General features: G+C 44.4%; 1 protein-coding gene across 18 annotated transcripts in view; it reads right to left on the reverse strand.

Moving 5' to 3' along the window:
• Positions 1-18,995, reverse strand: part of CAPS2 (calcyphosine 2) — a 95,093-nt gene that overhangs the window by 40,196 nt on the left and 35,902 nt on the right. For 17 of the 18 annotated variants that reach the window (XM_053255746.1, XM_053255749.1, XM_053255744.1 and 14 more), the window contains 3 exons: positions 12,509-12,583; positions 9,467-9,562; positions 9,288-9,381 (listed from right to left, as the gene is read on the reverse strand). In XM_053255746.1, the coding sequence (XP_053111721.1) occupies positions 9,288-9,381; positions 9,467-9,562; positions 12,509-12,583 (265 nt within the window). The remainder of the gene's footprint in view (positions 1-9,287; positions 9,382-9,466; positions 9,563-12,508; positions 12,584-18,995) is intronic. The other variant, XM_053255751.1, reaches the window with a different exon arrangement.

Genomic DNA, 18,995 nt, shown 5'->3' on the forward strand with positions numbered 1-18,995 from the left:
ACCAAAGTTAGTGAGGCTAACCCTTGGGGACAGCTAATAAGTTTAAGCCAATATAAGACCGCTTGCAGCCAGGCCTGAGCAGTTAGTCTAATAACGCCTGCTTCCAAATGCAAAGCTGTGTTTGGGACGCAGCTGGGGAGTTGGAAGATGTCCTGTAAGAAATTTGACTGAACAACTTCAAAAGATTTTAAGTTCCCAGATAAAAGAATCTGCGCACCATATAGCATCTGAGCTCGAGGTTTTGCCTGATATACCCTTAGCGCTGCCGGGATGTTCTGAGCGCCTTTAGAGTAAAAAAAAATTCTTAATAGCTGCAATGGATCTTTGAGCATTTGCAGTCACAAACTCACAATGTGGTCTCCAGGAATTCCTTGAATGGAATATGAGGCCCAAATACTTGTATGTTTTAACTTGTTGAAGGCTCCTACCATTGATTGACCATTTATAAGATCTCCTACGCTTACTGAAAACCATTATTTTTGTTTTTTGGGTATTGATGGACAGCACTTCCTCTTCACAGAACTTCGCAAGGGCTCTCAAAGCGCGTCTCATTCCTACCGGTGTGGTAGATACAATAGCCGCGTCATCAGCATATAATAAAATAGAAATGGCTCTCCTGGCTATTCTTGGCTGATGGAAAGAAGGATTCGTCAAGACAGAAAACTAAGGAGTTTATATAAAAATTAAACAAAAAAGGGGCTAAAATACAGCCCTGCTTTACCCCTCTCTGTGAGGGGACCGGATTTGAAAGATGTCCTTGGATGTCACATTTGACTCTTAAAGAGGTGTTTTCATATAATGAACGAATCAAGAATAGCAAACGGGGGTCTAATGAAGCTTTCGCGAGTTTACATCATAGACGGGTTCTAGGGATCGAATCTAATGCAGCTTTGAAATCTATAAAAGCTACATATAGGGGCACATTTCTACTAAGCTGTTTGTCTACTAGATGTGAAAGGGTCAAAATCTGATCCAGTGTAGACTGGCCTGATCAAAAGCCAGCCTGTTCATCCCTTATAATATTGTTTTGCTCTGCCCAGTCTATGAGTTTATAACATAAATGCCTCACATACAATTTGCTGATGATGCACAAGAGGCTAATTAGCCGATAATTGGCTGTATCTGACTGTAGTCCATTTTTATATATTGGGACAATTAGGGTCATGTGCCAATCCTCTGGAATACAACCCTCATGGTCTATGTAGATAAAAAGTTTGGCTAGAACCGGGGCCCACCAGTCAGATTCCGCTTTCAATAATTCCCTAGAAATCAGGTCTATACCAGGAGCCTTACCAGGTTGTAGTTGAGAAATTAAATTATGAATTTCTCATTCCGTGACCGGCAGCCATGGGGAAAGGCAGTCTAAATAATGTGAGCAGGGGAAGGGTCCGGCACAGGAGCTGTATGTAATGATTTAAAATGGGCCACCCAGCAGTCCGCAATAATATTATTATCCAAAATAAGGGGACGTTCTTTCATACCAGATGTTACTAATCCCCCAAATAATCTGGAGTCCTTCTGTTTAGCTGCGGCAAGGAAGCGTTCCCATGCTCCCCCCACCATCTCCCGTTTCTTCACTTTAATGAGCTTTTTATATTCTTTCTTAAGCTCTATTAATTCTTGGGCCAGTTCAACATCTGAATTGAGTCTATACTGATTAGGTTTGGTGACCAACTGCTTCTTTGGCTATAACAGAATCATGGTCAAACCAACCTTGGGGTCTATGTCTTCTGAACACCTTTTCACCTAATTGTTGCCTCAGGAAGGGTTGGAATGCCAGAATAAGGATCCCAAATTTAATGTATCTGGCAAATCTCCTTCCTTTAAAAAAGTAGCACATAGAGAGGAAACTTCCTCTGTTCCAAGGAGTGTTCTAATTTGGTTTGCCAGACATTTAACTCTCTTGTAGATGCTTGAAGCCATGAGTACTGTCTGTACTTGATGGCTGAACGAAGTTACATTTCTATCTTCTAAGCTGTGTGGTGCAGAGACTCCATATCTGGGTGAAGGTGGCAGTCCCGATCACCCATCAAAAGGTAAGGCACTGGTGGAAAGTGTCAGAAAGTTGTCCGCGACAGATGAAGTAGCATCATGAACCAGGTTGCCTGGACCACCATGGCGCTATCAGGATGCACCTGGCTTTGTCCTCGGTGATCTTCTGGAAGACCCTTGGAATCAAGGGAAAGGGGGGAAACATATGCAGGAGCCGTCCGCCCCAGTGGAGGAGGAATGTAATGCCCTCTGATTCCGGATCCATTCCCGCCTGGCTGCAGAACCTCTAGCATTGAGCATTCTGTGCCGATGTGAACAAGTCAGTGCATTGAGTTCCCCACAACTTTAAAACATTGTGCAGCATACTCTGGTCTAAACGCCACTCATGGGACAGTGTGTTCCGTCGACGCAGTGCATCTCCCAGGATGTTGATCTTCTCCTGAATATGTACTGCCAACAGCCAAATGTTCCAGTCCAAGCACCAGAACCAAAGGCACAGTGCCAGGCCGAGAAGGAACTGAGATACTGTTCCTCCTTGCTTGTTCAGGTACAACCTGGCCGTTGTGTGGTCTGTAAGTAGCATCACAGAAGACCCCAATATCTAGTGGCAGAAAGCCTTAAGTGCCTGGAACATCGCCATGAGCTCTAAGTAATTGATGTGATGCTGCTTATCTTATCAAACAAGTCCCTACTACTACCAGGTCCTTGAAATGAACCTCCCACCCTGTTTTGGACACACCTGTTGTGATGGCCCAGACAGGTGGCAGCTTTCAGAATAGGGTCCCCTGCGTGAGGTTGGGTGCCCTCGTCCACCAGGAGATAGCTCTCTACACCCTGAGGGGCGCTGTTAGAGGCTTTTATTGAGGATGAATATGTGGCCTGAAATCATCCAGGAACCAGGCCTGCAAGATTCACATTCAGAGAAAGGTCTGGGGCTGAACTGCCGTGGAAAACACCATCAGGCCTAGTAAACACTTCACAAACCTCACGGTGTGCCATCAAGATGTGCAGAAGATGTGTGCTGCTTGCTGCATGGATTGGATCTTCTGCTGGGGCAGAGAAGCTAGGGAAGCTTTGGAGTCTAGAATAATACCTAGGAACCCTATTGATTGTACTGGAGTTAACTTTGACTTTTAGTGATTGACCTATAGGCCAAGACGACGAAGGAGATGAAATGACAACTCAATATGAGTTGGGATTTCGCGAAGGCTACAAAAAGGCAGTCATCTATGAATGGAGAAACTGTGACACCTCGGAGCTGAAGGTGAGCTGCCACCACCGCCATGTATTTGGTAAACACATGCAGGGCAGAGGCCAGTTTAAACAGGAGCACAGAGTATTGGTATGTTTGGGAACCCACATGAAATCTCAGGAACTTGCGATGGTGTGGCACAATGGAAATGTGAAAATAGGCATCCTTTAAATCTATGGACACAAACCATGCACCTGGAAACAGGAGGCGGAGGATAGCTGGGATAGTCACCATGTGGAGTCTCTTGTAAGTCATGAAGTAATTCACGCCTCATAGGCTGAGAATGGGCCTCAGTCCCCTGTCTCGTTTGGGGACAGTGAAGTACCTTGAGTAGAAACCCATGGGTTCATTGTGGTGAACCCTTTGAACAGCTCCCTTTTGGAGGAGAAATTTGACCTCTTCCAAAAGATGACGTGAAGGAGGCGTAGTGCGGATTCCCAAAAAGGGGGGTAGGGAGTAGAACTCTTATTTTGTAACCATTTCTCAAAATGGCCAGGACTCAAGCGTCTGATGTTATGTCTGCCCAGGCCTGGTAAAAAAACCTGACAGCTGCTGCCTCGCAGTGGCATCATTGTCCCTTGGGATACTTCATCCTGGGTTTAAGGGTTGACTGGGGTCTGGCGTTGGAGCTTGAGGTGGGCACCTTGTGGTGCTGGAAGCGCTGATGATGATGATGAAAAGAATCTCCTGAATGGTATGAAGATTGTCTGGGCTGAGAGTAATGCAGACATGGCTTTCGTCTCGCCGAGGTAGAAGTGGAGATGTAAGTCTGGGGAAAACCCACTGATTTGGCTGCGGTGTGCAACTTTTTGATCCTTTTAAGTGTATCGTTGGTTTTCTCACTGAACAAAGCTTCACCATCAAATGGTAAGTCCTCGATATGAGCCCTGGCTTCGAGAAAGGGAAGAGGACCTAAGCCATGCAAGTCTCTGCAGGGAAACTGCAGAAGCCATAGTCCATGAGCCACAATCAGCACAGTGCCTAGAGGAAAGTAACTGCTGCTTTACCACATGCAAGCCCTCATTCAAGAATACTAAGCCCTCATTCAAGAATACTAATTCCTGACTACCTGGGCAAGAGTGGGTATCAGAGGGAGATCCACTGGGATGTGGGTATCTGTTTGGATGTGTGGAAAAATGGGGTCTTCTAATTGAGCCATCTGGTCATGAACTGCCAAACCCATAGAGGTCACCATGTGGATCAATTGTTCAGTGTAGTGTTTGGATTCCTCCGGCGATGGATCCTCAACTGGATCCCGAGCACCATCCTCAGTGCCCACGCCAATCACCACAGTGACTGGGGGCTCCGAGGCATCCATGCTGGCGTCCATGAAATGACCTGGGTCCACCAGTACTGGGTTTTGCAGCAATGTGGAGGCACAGGCTCCGACAGCACCAGCATGGTAGGTGGTGGATCCGGCACAGGCTGTGGGGATAATGGTGGGGCATTATGCACTGGAGACCTGTGTCCTGAATTGCCCTGGTTGGTTGGGGCACAGATCGTGATCTAGGCCTGGGTGGGGAATCTAGAACCGGACTCTGACCAGGATTAGACCAATGATGAGGTCTCCCTGACTTGTGTGGCAATTGATATTTATTACTGTTACAGCGAAAGCCACAACAGACCCTGTCCGCAAACATGAAATGTGGGCAAGCTGGAAGAGAGGACCAATGGTGCTCGGGCGCATACTATCCATAGCAAGACATATAGTATCTATTGGGGGCTCTGTTGCGGTCAGACAGCAATAATAATATTCTGAATCCTCTCCCCCATGGAAATAATACTCTTCATCTGAAGAGAGTCTATGATATTTGGAAAGGTGGTGCCTCCTCGAGGGGTGGGATCTGCCCCTAGAGTAGCTCCTATGCCTCTTGTACCTAGACCCCCTGGAGGAGACACTTGGGCTCCTGCTTCGAGACCTGTGTGTGACCTAAGGCTCGAGGGATCACTGAGAGGATCCCCCCATGGAGACTATAGACTCAGGATCAAACTGTGCGGGCTCAGTAGGGACAAGAGGTGGAGTAGGAGCAGGCACCGATGGTGTCAGGTATTTAGTATTTTTCTTTCACTTTCCCTGCGGTTGCTCAGGAACTGGTGCTTTAAAAAAAAATCTTTTTCTTTTTATATTTGGATGGAGCAGCCCCCGTTGGAACCGAGCCTGATGGCTTTGCCAAGTCCAAGGCAGAGGAAGGAGCAGCCCTCTTTGCTGTTTTGCTTGTCTTTCCCTTTGAGCCCGAAGTAAGCCTCGCCCCTTTTAGGTCTCACAAGACCTTTGGAGTTCGATGCTGCTGGCATTGGTGAGGGCTCCCTGCTTGGGCTGGGAATCAACAGGACAGCATTGGAAGAAGGAACAGGAGCCGCCAGGAACAATGTCTCTGGGTCAGGTAAAACAGGAGCTCTTGATCCCGGTAGAGCTGGAGTCGCAGAGGTGGGTGGAGCAGTCGCTGAGAAGAGCACTGGTGGGCTGGCGGAAGCCTCATGGGAAGCCTGCATAGTCATGTCAGGCTGAGATCCTCCTATACCGGGTGTGTGTGTGTGTGTGTGTGTGTGTGTGTGTGTGTGTGTGTGTGTGTGTGTAGAGGGGGGGGAACAGGCACTGGCTTTTCCAATGTCCCGGTGACAGAGGCTCATCATTAAGGGAGCCCTTTCCCAAACAAACACCCAAAGGCTGGTTATTGTGAGCCTGTTTTGTGAAGCCCAATTAAACCAGACACAAATTTGTCCAATGCGCTTCCCCCAAGTAGGTCAGGCACAAGGAATGGCCATCTGAGGAAGGAGGCTTGGAAGACCACTGCCGACACTTTTAAAAAGAGACTTTTGTGGGCACAAGAGACCAGGCGAGGGATTCAAAATACAATCAATACGCAGGATGTGACAGAAAGAGCAAATGAGAGGATAGACAGGGAGGACAAACAATAAAGATTAAGAAGAAAATTAAACAGATAGGGAATCTCTTTCCTAATAATATAAATCCTGTATACACAGACAGCAAAGCTGGAGAAGGCGGCCGAAGGTGTGGTAGCTGTAGCAGTTGGCAAAATAATAAGGGATTGAAGTGAGCTGTCAGACAGGGGGAGCTGGGCTTCCTGCTCTTTTTTCTTAATAAGGTAAAGCTTTAGAAGGTTCCTGATGGTGGCTCTGCACAAGCGCAAAACCCATGTGTGATACACAGAGACCATGAAGAAGAATGTATTTAAATTCCAGAGCCCAAACTCTTCATAATCATAGGGAAGAGAGCGAGGAAGCATACATCGGGTCCCAAAATCTTCCCAATCTACAGATATAACCAGGGTCAAGAGTGCCAGGAGAGCTCCAATAGTGTTTTTTTTCTCATTGAGATGGAGGATGAGAAGGAGAACAAGCAGGTGTGGTCTTAGCAGAAGTTGCAGGTGGTGTTTTAGGTATCCCACTGTTGGACTTGTCCTCAACGTTGAGGCCGTGAAGTGAAAAACCTTTGAAGCTGGATCCAGAAGGTGTAGTCAGAGGAGAATCACGAACTGAATCAAAGTCCGGCATTGGCTGGAAGTCCCTTGACACCACTGATGTGGACCAAAAACTGGTACTTAAGCCAGGCAATATCAGTGATCAAGATGAAGGCCGTGGGGGTCTGTCACAGTAAGACAGCAGCAGAGTTGGACGCGGAGAAGGGTGGACGATGGAAACCAGTGCCGAGGTCAGAGCAGCAAACAACGTTGATGCCAGAGTTGGCAGGAAATCCAAAGTCGATGGAGGTGCACAGCAAGTCCTTTCAACAACCTCAGGTGAAGACAAGGATGAGTGAGAGCAAATAACTTGGATGGCAGAAGCCATTGGTGATAGCAGATGAGGGCAGCAGATGCAGAAGACTTTGGCTACGAGGAGCATAGCTCAACAGCCATCAATGCCGATGTCGAAACAGGAGCCAAAAATGGTATAGCCAAAGACAGAGTCAGTTTGGTCAATGTTAAATACATCGAGAGCGGTGTCAGCATCAATGCCAAAGATTATTGCTGGCGTTTTGAGAGTGGTGAAGCAGCACCCTCCTTAAGCTTTCATTTCTTGTGGTGCTTATGATGGGATTCTTTAGGGAGATCCCGTGGTTTCTTAAAAGCACCATAGGAAATGCAGGTTCGGAGACTAAACTCGGCTTCAAGAGCGTTGACGCGGACGATGTTACTATATGATGCCATTTGCGTCAACACTCTCGAAGCCAGGTTTGGCCTTCAAACCTCTACATGAGCCTTTGTTTGGCGCTTTTAAGAAACTGCGGGATCTCCATAAAGAATCCCAACTTAAGCAGCCCTCAAGCGCAGCTCCTGATTCCGCCAGGTCTGCTTCGAAAATGACAGACAAATTTTACAGGACCGAACAATGTGACCCTCACCCAGGCAAAGAAGGCACAAGTCATGCCTATCAAACGAGGGTAGAGTGCCATGGAACGAGGAACACCTTTTGAATGTTTTTTTCCAAGTCCATTAGACTGGAGGAAAACAAATCCAATACATAGGGTAAATGCGAGCTTAAAAAAACCAAAACACAGCCCAGAACTAAAAACAAAATAAAACCCAAACCACCAAACAATAAAACTGTTTTTGTTTTCCAGGAACCATGGGCAAAAGGAGCGAATCCTTGAGGAAGTTCCAAAAAATGGTGGATGGAAAGGAACAGAGGGATACAGTGCTCTGGTGCCAAAGATACCAAGTGTGCTCTGTACACGAAGGGTGTGGCTTCTGAGCACTTCAAGGAGCTAGTAAATCACTTCCCGTTGATATATCTTTTATGTCCTTTCTTCTAATTGTATCATTGAATCTGTTGTGTTGTGTTTTGGATTCTTAATTCAGACCACCACAAAGATCTGGCAAATCACTGAACAACTAAATAACTCCACATGTATAGTCACTCTTCAAAGCACTATGATCAATGGCTAATGTTATGCAATGGATCAATGCAGTGAAGCACAGGCAGTTTCAAACTACCTATTCCTCTGAAAGTGCCTAACAAAAAGTCTATGCTCTGTGCAAGAGCAGTCTTACAAAGATACTGAAGCTGCTGTGATCACATTTCTCCAACACTACTTTCATTGGAAACAATGTAACTACTGTATTTACCTGAATCCAAGAGTAGGGTTTTTCAAAGTTCTTTGATGTTAGAAATCAGGGTGTTTTAAATTCAGACCCATCTTTCCTTTTGGATAAATATGGTATAACCTGTATTTAACCTGTATATTTAAAGAGTTGTCTTAAATTTAAAGTCACCTTCAATTCAGTTGTGAAAGTGCGATCTCGCCAATTTACATATTTGCAAAAGAGTGCTGGCTTTTTGTTTAAGCACTTGCAGCAATGCAAGCAGTTCAGAACTGCCCGCGTCTGCATTCCACTGTGCAATATGTGGGCTACTAAATGTAATTATTCTATCAACTACTCTTCAATAATAGATTTTAAGGGTGTTTTTTTTTTAAATTCTGGGGAAACAGAATTTACAACTTCTTAGATTATTATTAGAATTATTATATTATTAGTAAATTCTTAAATGCATTATCAACTATAGGCATGTCATCAGATTTTGCAATATTTGTGAATAGAAGAAAAAAGCCATTAAGGAACACTGCAACCATGATTCATATAGTTATACAAATAAATGTAAATAATGCCTTCCTGACTGCTACTGATTGCCCTCTTGTGGGAAAAGCAAGACATGCAATCTTACAAGGGTGATATTTTTTGCAGATTTATTCAACTGAATGACTCACAAACCAAATTTCAGATACAGAATGCAAATATGTTGAAGGTATTAAAAGTTTCATTTTTATGGATTAGGCCCTAAGAATTAGAGAAAAATCCTCTCAAAGAATATAATAGTTGTTCATCTGGAACATCCAAAATTTTAATTAAAATTCAAAAATCTCATGAAAACATGGGATCATCAATATTTCCAGAGTGGTACAAATCTTGATCTACTAGGGTAAAAAAAAAAGCATGAAGGGAAGATAGGAGTCACAACTCTGTGCTTAACAGTTAGACACTTGCCCTTATGTATATATTATTATGAGGTCTGCAGCACTTACAACATAGAAGTCATTAAGAGTATATTGTTTTCCTTTTCTTTGTCCACGCTGATGACTATAAACTCCCTTCTGAATGAAAGGTAATGCATTTGTTCTGTGAGAAATAAAAAACAAAATGAAGTGCCTTCATAAAGCATCAATGGTTCGATAAAATGAAGGAATTATCTTATCCCACATACCTATTTTTACCAAACTGTCGATATTCATATAGAGTTAGAGATTTGTCATAAGCAAAAAAAAATCCAATCAGTTCTCGACAAGCATCACGTCCGTTTCTACAATGATAACAGAAACCACCATAAAGTATTTTGTGCATGTGTGTGTTTTAATCTTAGTAGAATCCATACCAACTAACTACACATATACCATATTATTATTTTGCCCGATTCAGTAAAAATGAACAGATGACTTGCTTCCTATGGTTACAGACAGAACATTAAAGGCTCACAATAAAACCCATGTTATAGTGTTTTGCAGAAAATAATTTGACTGTGGAACAGACAATTTGCTGGAAAAATACACTCCCATAGGGTCTGAGCTGCTCAGGCAGTAATATTATAGCTCCCTCAAATCTCCAGCATTTCACCAAGTGTATGCCACAGCTGCTTAGAATGTATTGTCAGAGGGATTGCTGTGGTCCACTGTTTTATTCCTCTTTAGATCAATCTCCTTGGGAGTGACTGTGGGACATTAGGACTCTGCAGCTTGAGAAGATAATCGGTCAGGGCCCAGTCAATGTGGACAAACCTTGTCTCGTGCACAAAGAGAAGAAAAATCCATAATCAATCACCTCCATTCAGTTAACAAATTTGAAGTGGGAAGGTGCCTGCAACAGCACACAGACACCAATGGGGTGTGGGGAAGGCTGAATCCAGCCTTCTGTGTATCCTTACTTCTGCAAAGCAGATGAAAGAAAGTTTTGCCAACAAACTGGGACTGGACTCATAGCCCTTGTTCCTAAATGGGACTTTTCAGGTCATAAAAACATGTATTTTTATTTATCATATTTATATACTATCTGATATATGTATCTCCAGGCAGTGTACATAATTTAACACAAATATAAAACAGAGTAAAAACAATTGAAACAACTTCAAAGAATAAACAAGTTAACACAATTTCATGGGACAAACAATTAAACAGTTTAAAATTAATTTCAGTTAAAAGCCTGAGATAACATGTATGTCCTGAGATCTTCCTAAAAGCCAACAGAAATGGGGATGCTCTTATTTTTACAGGGAGCGTATTCCAGAGCCCGGGGCAGCCACAGAGAAGGCTTGGTCCCAAGTCACCACCAAGCAAACTGGTGGCAACCGTAACCAGATCTCTCCGGATGATCTTAATAGGCGACAGGGTTCATGACAAAGAAGGTGCTCTCTTAAGTACCCTTAAGTACTCTCAACCCAAGCTATTGAGAGGATGCTGTGGCTATGGCCCTACACACCGTCCTGACCCACCTGGAGAAACAAGGGAGCTATGCAAGATTGCTTTTTGTAGACTTTAGCTCTGCATTTAATACTATTCTTCCATATAGATTGGTGCCCAAATTATTAGATCTGGGGCTCCCACCGTGCTTATGTAGGTGGATATTAGACTTTTTATTAGATCGTTCTCAACGGGTTAGGATGGGTTCTCATGTCTCGGCGGATCTCAGCATGAATACGGGGACGCCGCAGGGGTGCGTGTTGAGCCCACTTTTGTACACGCTTTACACATATGACTGTGTTTCCAACTATCCCAGTAATAAGATCATTAAGTTTGCAGACGACACAACTGTGATTGGTCTGATTACTGCTGGAGAAGGGGAGTCGGCCTACAGGAAGGAAGTGGAGTGGCTGACAGAGTGGTGTGGGGAGAATAACTTATTCCTCAATTTTAAAAAAACAAAGGAGATCATTGTGGATCTTAGGAAATGCAATTCGGACATTCAGCCACTCATTATTGAAGGGATTTGTGTGGAACGGGTTTCGGTGTTTAGATTTCTGGGAATGGAGTTGAGAGATGATCTGACATGGGGAGCAAACACCAAAGATTTGGTAAAGAGAGCACAGCGGAGATGATACTTCTTGAGGATTCTCAGGAAGAATGGTCTTTCAAATAATCTACTGCTGATGTTCTACCGCTGTACCATAGAGAGTGTGTTAACCTATGGAATCTGTGTGTGGTTTGGGAGTTGCACAGTCAGGGAAAGAGCATTGCTGTCCAAGGTTGTTAAGACTGCGGAGAGAATTATTGGGTGTACTCTTCCCACTTTAGACCAAATTTATGCCACCAGGAGTTTTAACAAAGCGGTAGAGATAGTGCAGGATCCCACGCACCCTGGAAATGATCTCTTTCAGCTTCTGCCTTCGAGAAGGAGGTACAGGGTCATAAAAGCCAGGACTAGCTGCTTGAGAAATAGTTTCTATCCAAAAGCGGTGTTAGCTCTGAATGCAGTAAAATACAGTTTCTGATGGGGTTTTTGTTTTCAGTTTTTTAGAGTTAGAGTAATGGGTATGGGGGGGGGTATATTGGGATAATTTAGTTATTTCTTGTTAGGTCCTGTAGAGTTTGTTGTAGATTCTTTCAATCTCGTTGTTCTGTACGGGACAATGACAATAAAGACTTATCGTATCGTACTGTTTAAAGGTAGTAACCAGCACTTTGTATTTTGCTCAGAAACATATTGACAGCCAGTGCAATTCTTTTAAAATCGGTGTTATATGGTCCCTTCGGGTTGTTCCAGAGACCAGTCTGGCTGCCTCATTCTGTACCAATTGCAGTTTCCAGACTACGTACAAAGCCAGCCCCACATAGAGTGCACTACAATAGTCAAGCCTGGAGGTTACCAGCATATGCACTACTGATTTAAGGTCATTTACCTTAAACGACCCTTAAGGCATAAGAACAACCCTGATGATCAGGTCCAAGGCCTAACTAGTCCAGCATCCTGTTTCCCAAAGTGGTCCACCAGATGCCTTTGAGAAGCCAACAGGCAAGAGGTGAGGGCATACCCTCTCTCCTGCTCTTGCTACCCTGCAACAGGTATTTAGAGCCATATATAGTGCCTCTATATATCTGATGATAGCTCACTGCTGTGTTGTGTATATGTAATTTTAGATCAAAGCTAAAGTGAACAGACTAAAATTCTCCAGGTATTTTATTGGAAAACTGAAATAAGATACAGATAAGAAAGTACTATTATTATAGAAAAGAAGCCTTAAAATTAAGTTTAGGCATACCTTGATATCAATCTACCATCAAACCGTAACTTGTTGGAAAGCACATTTTCAGTTAATGCTGACCTAGTTCTTATTCTGTAAAATGAAAACACAATAGTCATTATGGTATATTGAAGAAAAAAACAGTTACCTCAAGAACTAAAAATGGATTATGAGCCAAATTCATCATGAAACAGCGGGACAATTTTTTTAAAAAATGCCACAGGAAGCACAGAATTATATGTATCTGCCTTTTTAATAAATGTATAATACCCTCTGAGGACTTATGACTCCACTCATGCCCTTTTTCATGGCTTCTAATGAAGACCAATGCTGAGAAGCACTTCTTCCTTAATGAGTCAAATCACCTATCAAAATGATGCTGGTGATTTTCTACAAATAATTGCAAAACTTAAAGAGTCCCAAGTTGATAACCAAACATGCTTTAAAAAAACCAACTTCACATCCTACTGTGCAGATTAATATTTCCATTTCCTCAGTGATGCATACAAACACCACAATGAAATAAATGTGATTTTGGGGTGTGTAACTGACAAGGATATAGCTTAGCTTCACTTTGCCAAAGAAATAATCTAATCCCTAGTTTCCAATTCAGAAGAAGCTTCTTAGTCTGCCTATTTATTTATACATTATTCATCTCCAAAATATTGAATTACAATTTGCATTTCAAAACTTCTAGGTAAATACTAAATAAAGTACAACTGATCAAGGAAGACATGTTGACTAATTAGGAATGAATGCATTCAGAACTCTCCAAATAACATTGTTTTAACATGCATATGTGTATTTCTACTTCTTACTATAGTTGTCAAGCCAAAATGACAAGTATTACATCAACACTAGCCGAAATATGATCAGAACTGCTCTGCTCTGATGTTAACAATAATGTTTCAAAAGATCAACAATTACGATTTTGTTTTTCAAAATATGTTTCAAACATGAAACATTACAAGCACTGTTCCCTCTAACAGGGATTTCTAGATATTGTTCACTACAACTCCCAGCATCCCCAGCTGCAATAGTCTTTGGCGGGGGATTATGGGAGCTGTAGTCAACATCTGGGAATCCCTGTTAGAGGGAACACTGCTTACAAGGAGGGATTATCAGCATTTTTTCTGGTAAAAGCTGACATATTTTGCAGTGCTATGAGGGTGGAAGAAGGGTTCTCTCGCTTCCCTCCAAAAAGCCCCCTTAAAGGAATATGTCCCTAAGGACCATGCAGTCCTCAGGGAGATATTCCTGGCAGCAAAAAGGGATTTTGGAGGAAGGAGAGAGAAGTAAAAATTGCTTCCGCCTTCCCCTCTGCACCCACAATGGACTTCAGAGCAGGATTCAACACAACTAGGCTCCTGCTACTCTGTGAGGGCAGGGTATTTTTTCTGCCCTTGTGCTATGGAAGATGCACTATGGAAGATTTGGGCCAGTGGGTATAATCTGCATATATTACAAATGCATAGGCCTTTAATACAGCTTGTTAGAATTAAGGAGGAGCATCAGTTGTTTAGTTCATTCTGTTACATGTTAAAGGTTTGGGAAACACTACATAGTATGTGCAAAGTTGATAACATTAGCAAGACCATACCTTGCAAGTAGATTGAAAGGCTTATATTATCTAATCTCTACACAAATGTAATAAGGAGAAAGTGCCACTCAAACAGAAGAAATATATTTATCTTTCAAGCCTGCTATGGGAGAAGAGGCACAACATTAAAGCAAAATAAACATTGGTAGACTTATCGTGAAGGGTTCTTTTTCAGGTATGGGGAGGGCATCCATCACATGACGGGTATTATGTTATGTTCTGCATGCTTTGAGACAGGGCCAATAGAAATTTAGCACGTCCAGCAGCTCCCTGGTAACTCCCTCTGCAGCCCAGTTCTGGTACTGTTGAGTGAAGCTGTATCACCATTAAAGGAGTACTCTCCTAGCTATAACATGTGAGAAACTAGACATATTCTGTAAATGGAAAGGCCACCTCTTGCCAGAGTAGAAGAAAGGAGAAGCAGCTATAGAAATACAGAAAACAATGCAATGTTAAGAACCCGTAAAGGAAGAAGTGAAAGGTACAGGTAAACTAAGTCACCCTGGGAGTCGCCCAGCCAACCACAGTAAAACTCCCTCTAATATCCGTGGGAGGGTTGGATGCCCTCCCCATACCTGAAAAAGAACCCTTCACGGTAAGTCTACCAGTGTTTCTTTTCCCAAGGTATGGGTAGGGCATCCATCACATGACAGGACATACCCAAGCTAACAGACGGGAGGGAGCAGATGCATTAGACAACCCTCTGCAATACCATCCTGCCCACTGCTGCTTGTGCATCCAACGATGAGAGAATCTTATAATGCTTCACAAAAGATGAGGTAGAAGACCAAGTTGCCACCTTACAAATTTTCTCTAGAGGAGCTCTAGCTGAAAAGGAAGCTAAAGCAGAAGCACTTCTAGTTGAATGAGCTGTAATGCCCTGAGGAACAGGCAAATTGATACTCATACGCCAGGGCAAGAGAAGCCCTAATCCAACGAGTCAGCGTGGCCCCTGAAACTTTAACGCCCAAGGAAGACGGTTGAAACAATACAAACAGTGAATCTGTTTTGCGGAAAACTTTATTCTACTTAATATAGACTTTCAGTGCCCTTTGAATATCCAGAGAATGCCAAACCTGTTCTTTAGGATGTTTTAGCGCAGGACAAAAGGATGGGAGTACGATCTCTTGACTCCTATGAAACAAGGAATTAATTTTAGGTACAAAGGTGGGGTCCAATCTCAACACCACCACCTCCTTCTGAAAAATGCACATCTCGTCATGAAAGGACAAGGCAGCCAATTCAAAAATTCTTCTAGCGGACGTGATAGCCACTAAAAACAGCATTTTGAAAGACAACAATTTTAGAGACAATCACAATGGCTCAAAAGGGGCATTGGTAAGAGAGTTCAAAACTTTATTTAGATCCCAAGTGGGATATCGGTGAATTGGCAGAGGCACCAGATTGTTAACCCTCTAAGGAAACGCTGAATGTGCGGATGGAGACTTAAGGTTACCTGTGTTGAGAGATCCAAGATGGAGGCTAAGGCTGAAGTCTGCCGTCTTAAAGTAAAAGGATGTAAACCCTGCTCCACCCCGGCCTGAAGAAAACCCAGAACCTCAGGTATTCCAGCTGACAGAGGTGTGACCTTGTTCTCCCCCCCCTCCACTCAAGTACAAAACGCCTTCCAGGTAACCTGATATATGCATTTAGTAGATTCCTGCCTAGCAGCTAAGATAATATTCTGCACTGAGTGGAAGTATCCTCTGCCCACTAAAGCCTTCCACTCAACCTCCACGCATGAAGGTGGAGCCATTCCGGATCTGGATGGTAAATGGGACTTTGTGCTAGGAGATCGCTCCTCAATGGCAGGGGCCATGGGTCTAGGACTGACAGCAACACTAGGTCCGAGAATCATGGTCTCCAAGGCCAGTAAGGGGCCACTAGAACCACTTCGGCCTCCTCGTCCATCAGTCTGTGAAGTACCGCCCCGTGAATCACTATAGGGGGAAAGGCATACAGTAGTCCTGGTGGCCACCATGAGACAAGAGCAGGCATCCCCAAACTGCGGCCCTCCAGATGTTGCTGAACTACAATTTCCAACATACCCAGCCACAAAAAATTGTGTCTAGGGATGCTGGGAGTTGTAGTTCAGCAACATCTGGAGGGCCGCAGTTTGGGGATGCCTGGACAAGAGCATCTACCTGTTCTGCACCGTGGCACTGATGTCTTGAGAAGAATTGGGGCACCTTGCAGTTCTGCTGTGAGGTGAACAAATCCACCAGAGGAAGATCCAATTTCTTGACAATCTGATTGAATACCTCTATGTGCAACGACCACTCCGCTGGATCTAACCATTGTCAGCTCAACCAGTCCACCAACACATTTGCCGTTCCAGAAAGATGTTCTGCCGATATGGACTTTAGATTCGCCTCTGCCCATCCGAACAGCAGATCTGACTCCCTCATCAGAGCCCGCGATCTCGTGCCGTCCTGATGGTTGAGATGCGCCTTCATGGTCACGTTGTCCGTCCCGATTAGCACGTTTCCCTGTCACGACAGTTTGAAAGCTGAGAAGCGCCAGATGAACCACCTTGAATTCGAGCCAGTTGATGTTGAAGTGGAGATTCCTTTGATCCCACACACCCTGGGCATGAAGGGAGGAGCAATGAGCTCCCCACCCAGAAAGACTGGCATCCGTGGTCACTACGATTTTCCGAGGAGTATCCAAGGAGAGCCCCTCCTCCATTGCTGGCAACACCCACCAATGAAAAGAATCTCAGACTTTTCATGGTAGTTTCACTATCCTGTGAGCCCTTTCCATGATGACCTGCTGATGAGGAAGTAGGAACCACTGAAGAGGTCTGGAGTGCCATCTGGCCCAAGGAGTGCACTCCAGGCAGGCGATCATCAAGCCCAGAATCTGTGCCAGGGACATCACGGATCTCTTCCTTCTAGACAACCAGAGTCTGATGACCTCTGTGATCTTTTCCTGTCGTTCCCGGGGTAGAGACACTATGCCTGCCTTTGTGTCAAATAATGCTCCCAGACGGACGCAGGTTGCTCTTGGTTTGAGTGATAACAAAGCCGTGACTTTCCATAATGTGAACCATGCGCTGAACATCTCTGGTTGCTTCCTGGGTGTTGACTGAACAAATGAGGACATCGTCCAAATATGGATATGCATGCATGCCCTTCTGATGGATGTTAGCAATCACCACCACCATCAGTTTGTTAAAAACCCGAGGAGCCGATGACTGGCTGAACGGTAGGGCTTTGTATTGGAAATGACTCTGTTTGTAAAAGCAACGCAGGAACCGACGGGAAGCAGGGTGGATGGGTACATGTAGACAGACCTCTGATAAGTCGATGGAGGCCAGCCAATCTCCCTTGTGGAAGGCCGACTTGATGGTACATAGAGATTCCATCCGGAATGTGCGTTTCCGCATGAATTGATTCAGGCACTTCAGGTCTAATACTGTGCGTCATGTATTGTCCTTTTTTGGCAACCAAATAGCAAGGAAAAGACCCCTTCCAGTGTCTCTGTCAGAGGGATTGGCTCTATAGCCTGGATATCCAGGTGGTGTTGAATGGCCTGGTTCATTAAGGCCCTCTTTGTATGGACCCTGGAAACTGGAGTTTCGAAAAAGAAATAGGGGGCTTGGGATACAAGGTCTATTTTGTACCCGTGTCACAGTTTGAATGACCCACCGGTCCGAGGTACTACCCTCCCCCACATACTGGAGCAAACACCTGTAGTCTGCCCCCCACCGGAATCGAGTTACTGCTTACAGTTCCTTTGATCCAGCAGTCTGGTGTAGGATCTGGATCTATTCTTGGGGTTTCCTCTAGGCTTGTTACCCCACGACTGTCGCCACCGTTTGAATGTTGCTCCACGCTGCTCTCTATCACAGAATCCATCCCTGAAGCCTGTGTTGACGGCTCCATTAAAACGTCCGAAGGGACAAAAGTAACTCTGATTATATCTGTTCCCTCAAAAGGGTCTCCTAGAATCCCCTCGCCCCACCGGCATGGCTTTCTTTTTGTCATGAGTTTCCACTAGGACCTGTTCCAGTGACTCTCCAAAGAGCTTACCACCCCTGAAAGAAGTAGCAGCCAAGGCCAACTTAGATTTAGAGTCCACCCTCCAATGCTTAAGCCACAACACTCTGCGGATCACCACCCCAGCCACCATGGCCCTGGAAGCATATTGAAAACAATCAACACTCAAATCTGCCATGAGAGCACAAGCCCTGGCAATCTTGTTCAAACCTTGGTACAACTTAATGTTATCCGGTGGAACCAACTTTGCCAATTCTTTGGTCCACAAAATGGATGGCCTAGCGAATACTGAATTCATTGTTGCCACCCTCATGACAGCAGCAGTTGCCTCATGGCCCTTGCGTAACAGGTAATCGGCTTTCTTCTCCTCTGGTGCCTTCAGGAACTCGTCACCCTCTTTATACACCAGAACACCAGATACCAATTGCACAACAGAAGGGTCAACCACTGGCACTGCTAGAAGAGGCATAATATCATTAGGCAGCGTATAAAGTTTTTTAGGAAGGACAATGCTGGTTTTGTAGCAACTGGTACTCCCCATTCGGCCAGCATCACATCTTTAAATAAGGACAGAAACAGAACTGTGGCCAAGGAAGCCGGAGTTGAGGGAAAGACCTCTTGATCCAAACCAGACCCTGTAGGTACATCTACAGTGGGGGTTATATCCTTAATAGCCCTCTTCACTTTGGCCAAAAGAATTTCAAATTCTGATGCAGAGAATAATCGAGTGGTACTGGGCTTTTCTATCAGGGCCTGTTCATCTGACAGTTCTCCTCCTTCCTTCTCCTCTGAGGAGGTTGAATCAGAAACGGGAAGATTTGGATGGGGACCCGGGTGTTGAGAAATGGGTTGGACACCCCCCCCGAACACTGGTGCTAACAGCCACCCCTGCAGCCGGTCCCCC

Source organism: Hemicordylus capensis, chromosome 5 (genome assembly GCF_027244095.1).
Source record: "Hemicordylus capensis ecotype Gifberg chromosome 5, rHemCap1.1.pri, whole genome shotgun sequence".
In the NCBI taxonomy this organism is placed as follows: Eukaryota; Metazoa; Chordata; class Lepidosauria; order Squamata; family Cordylidae; genus Hemicordylus; species Hemicordylus capensis.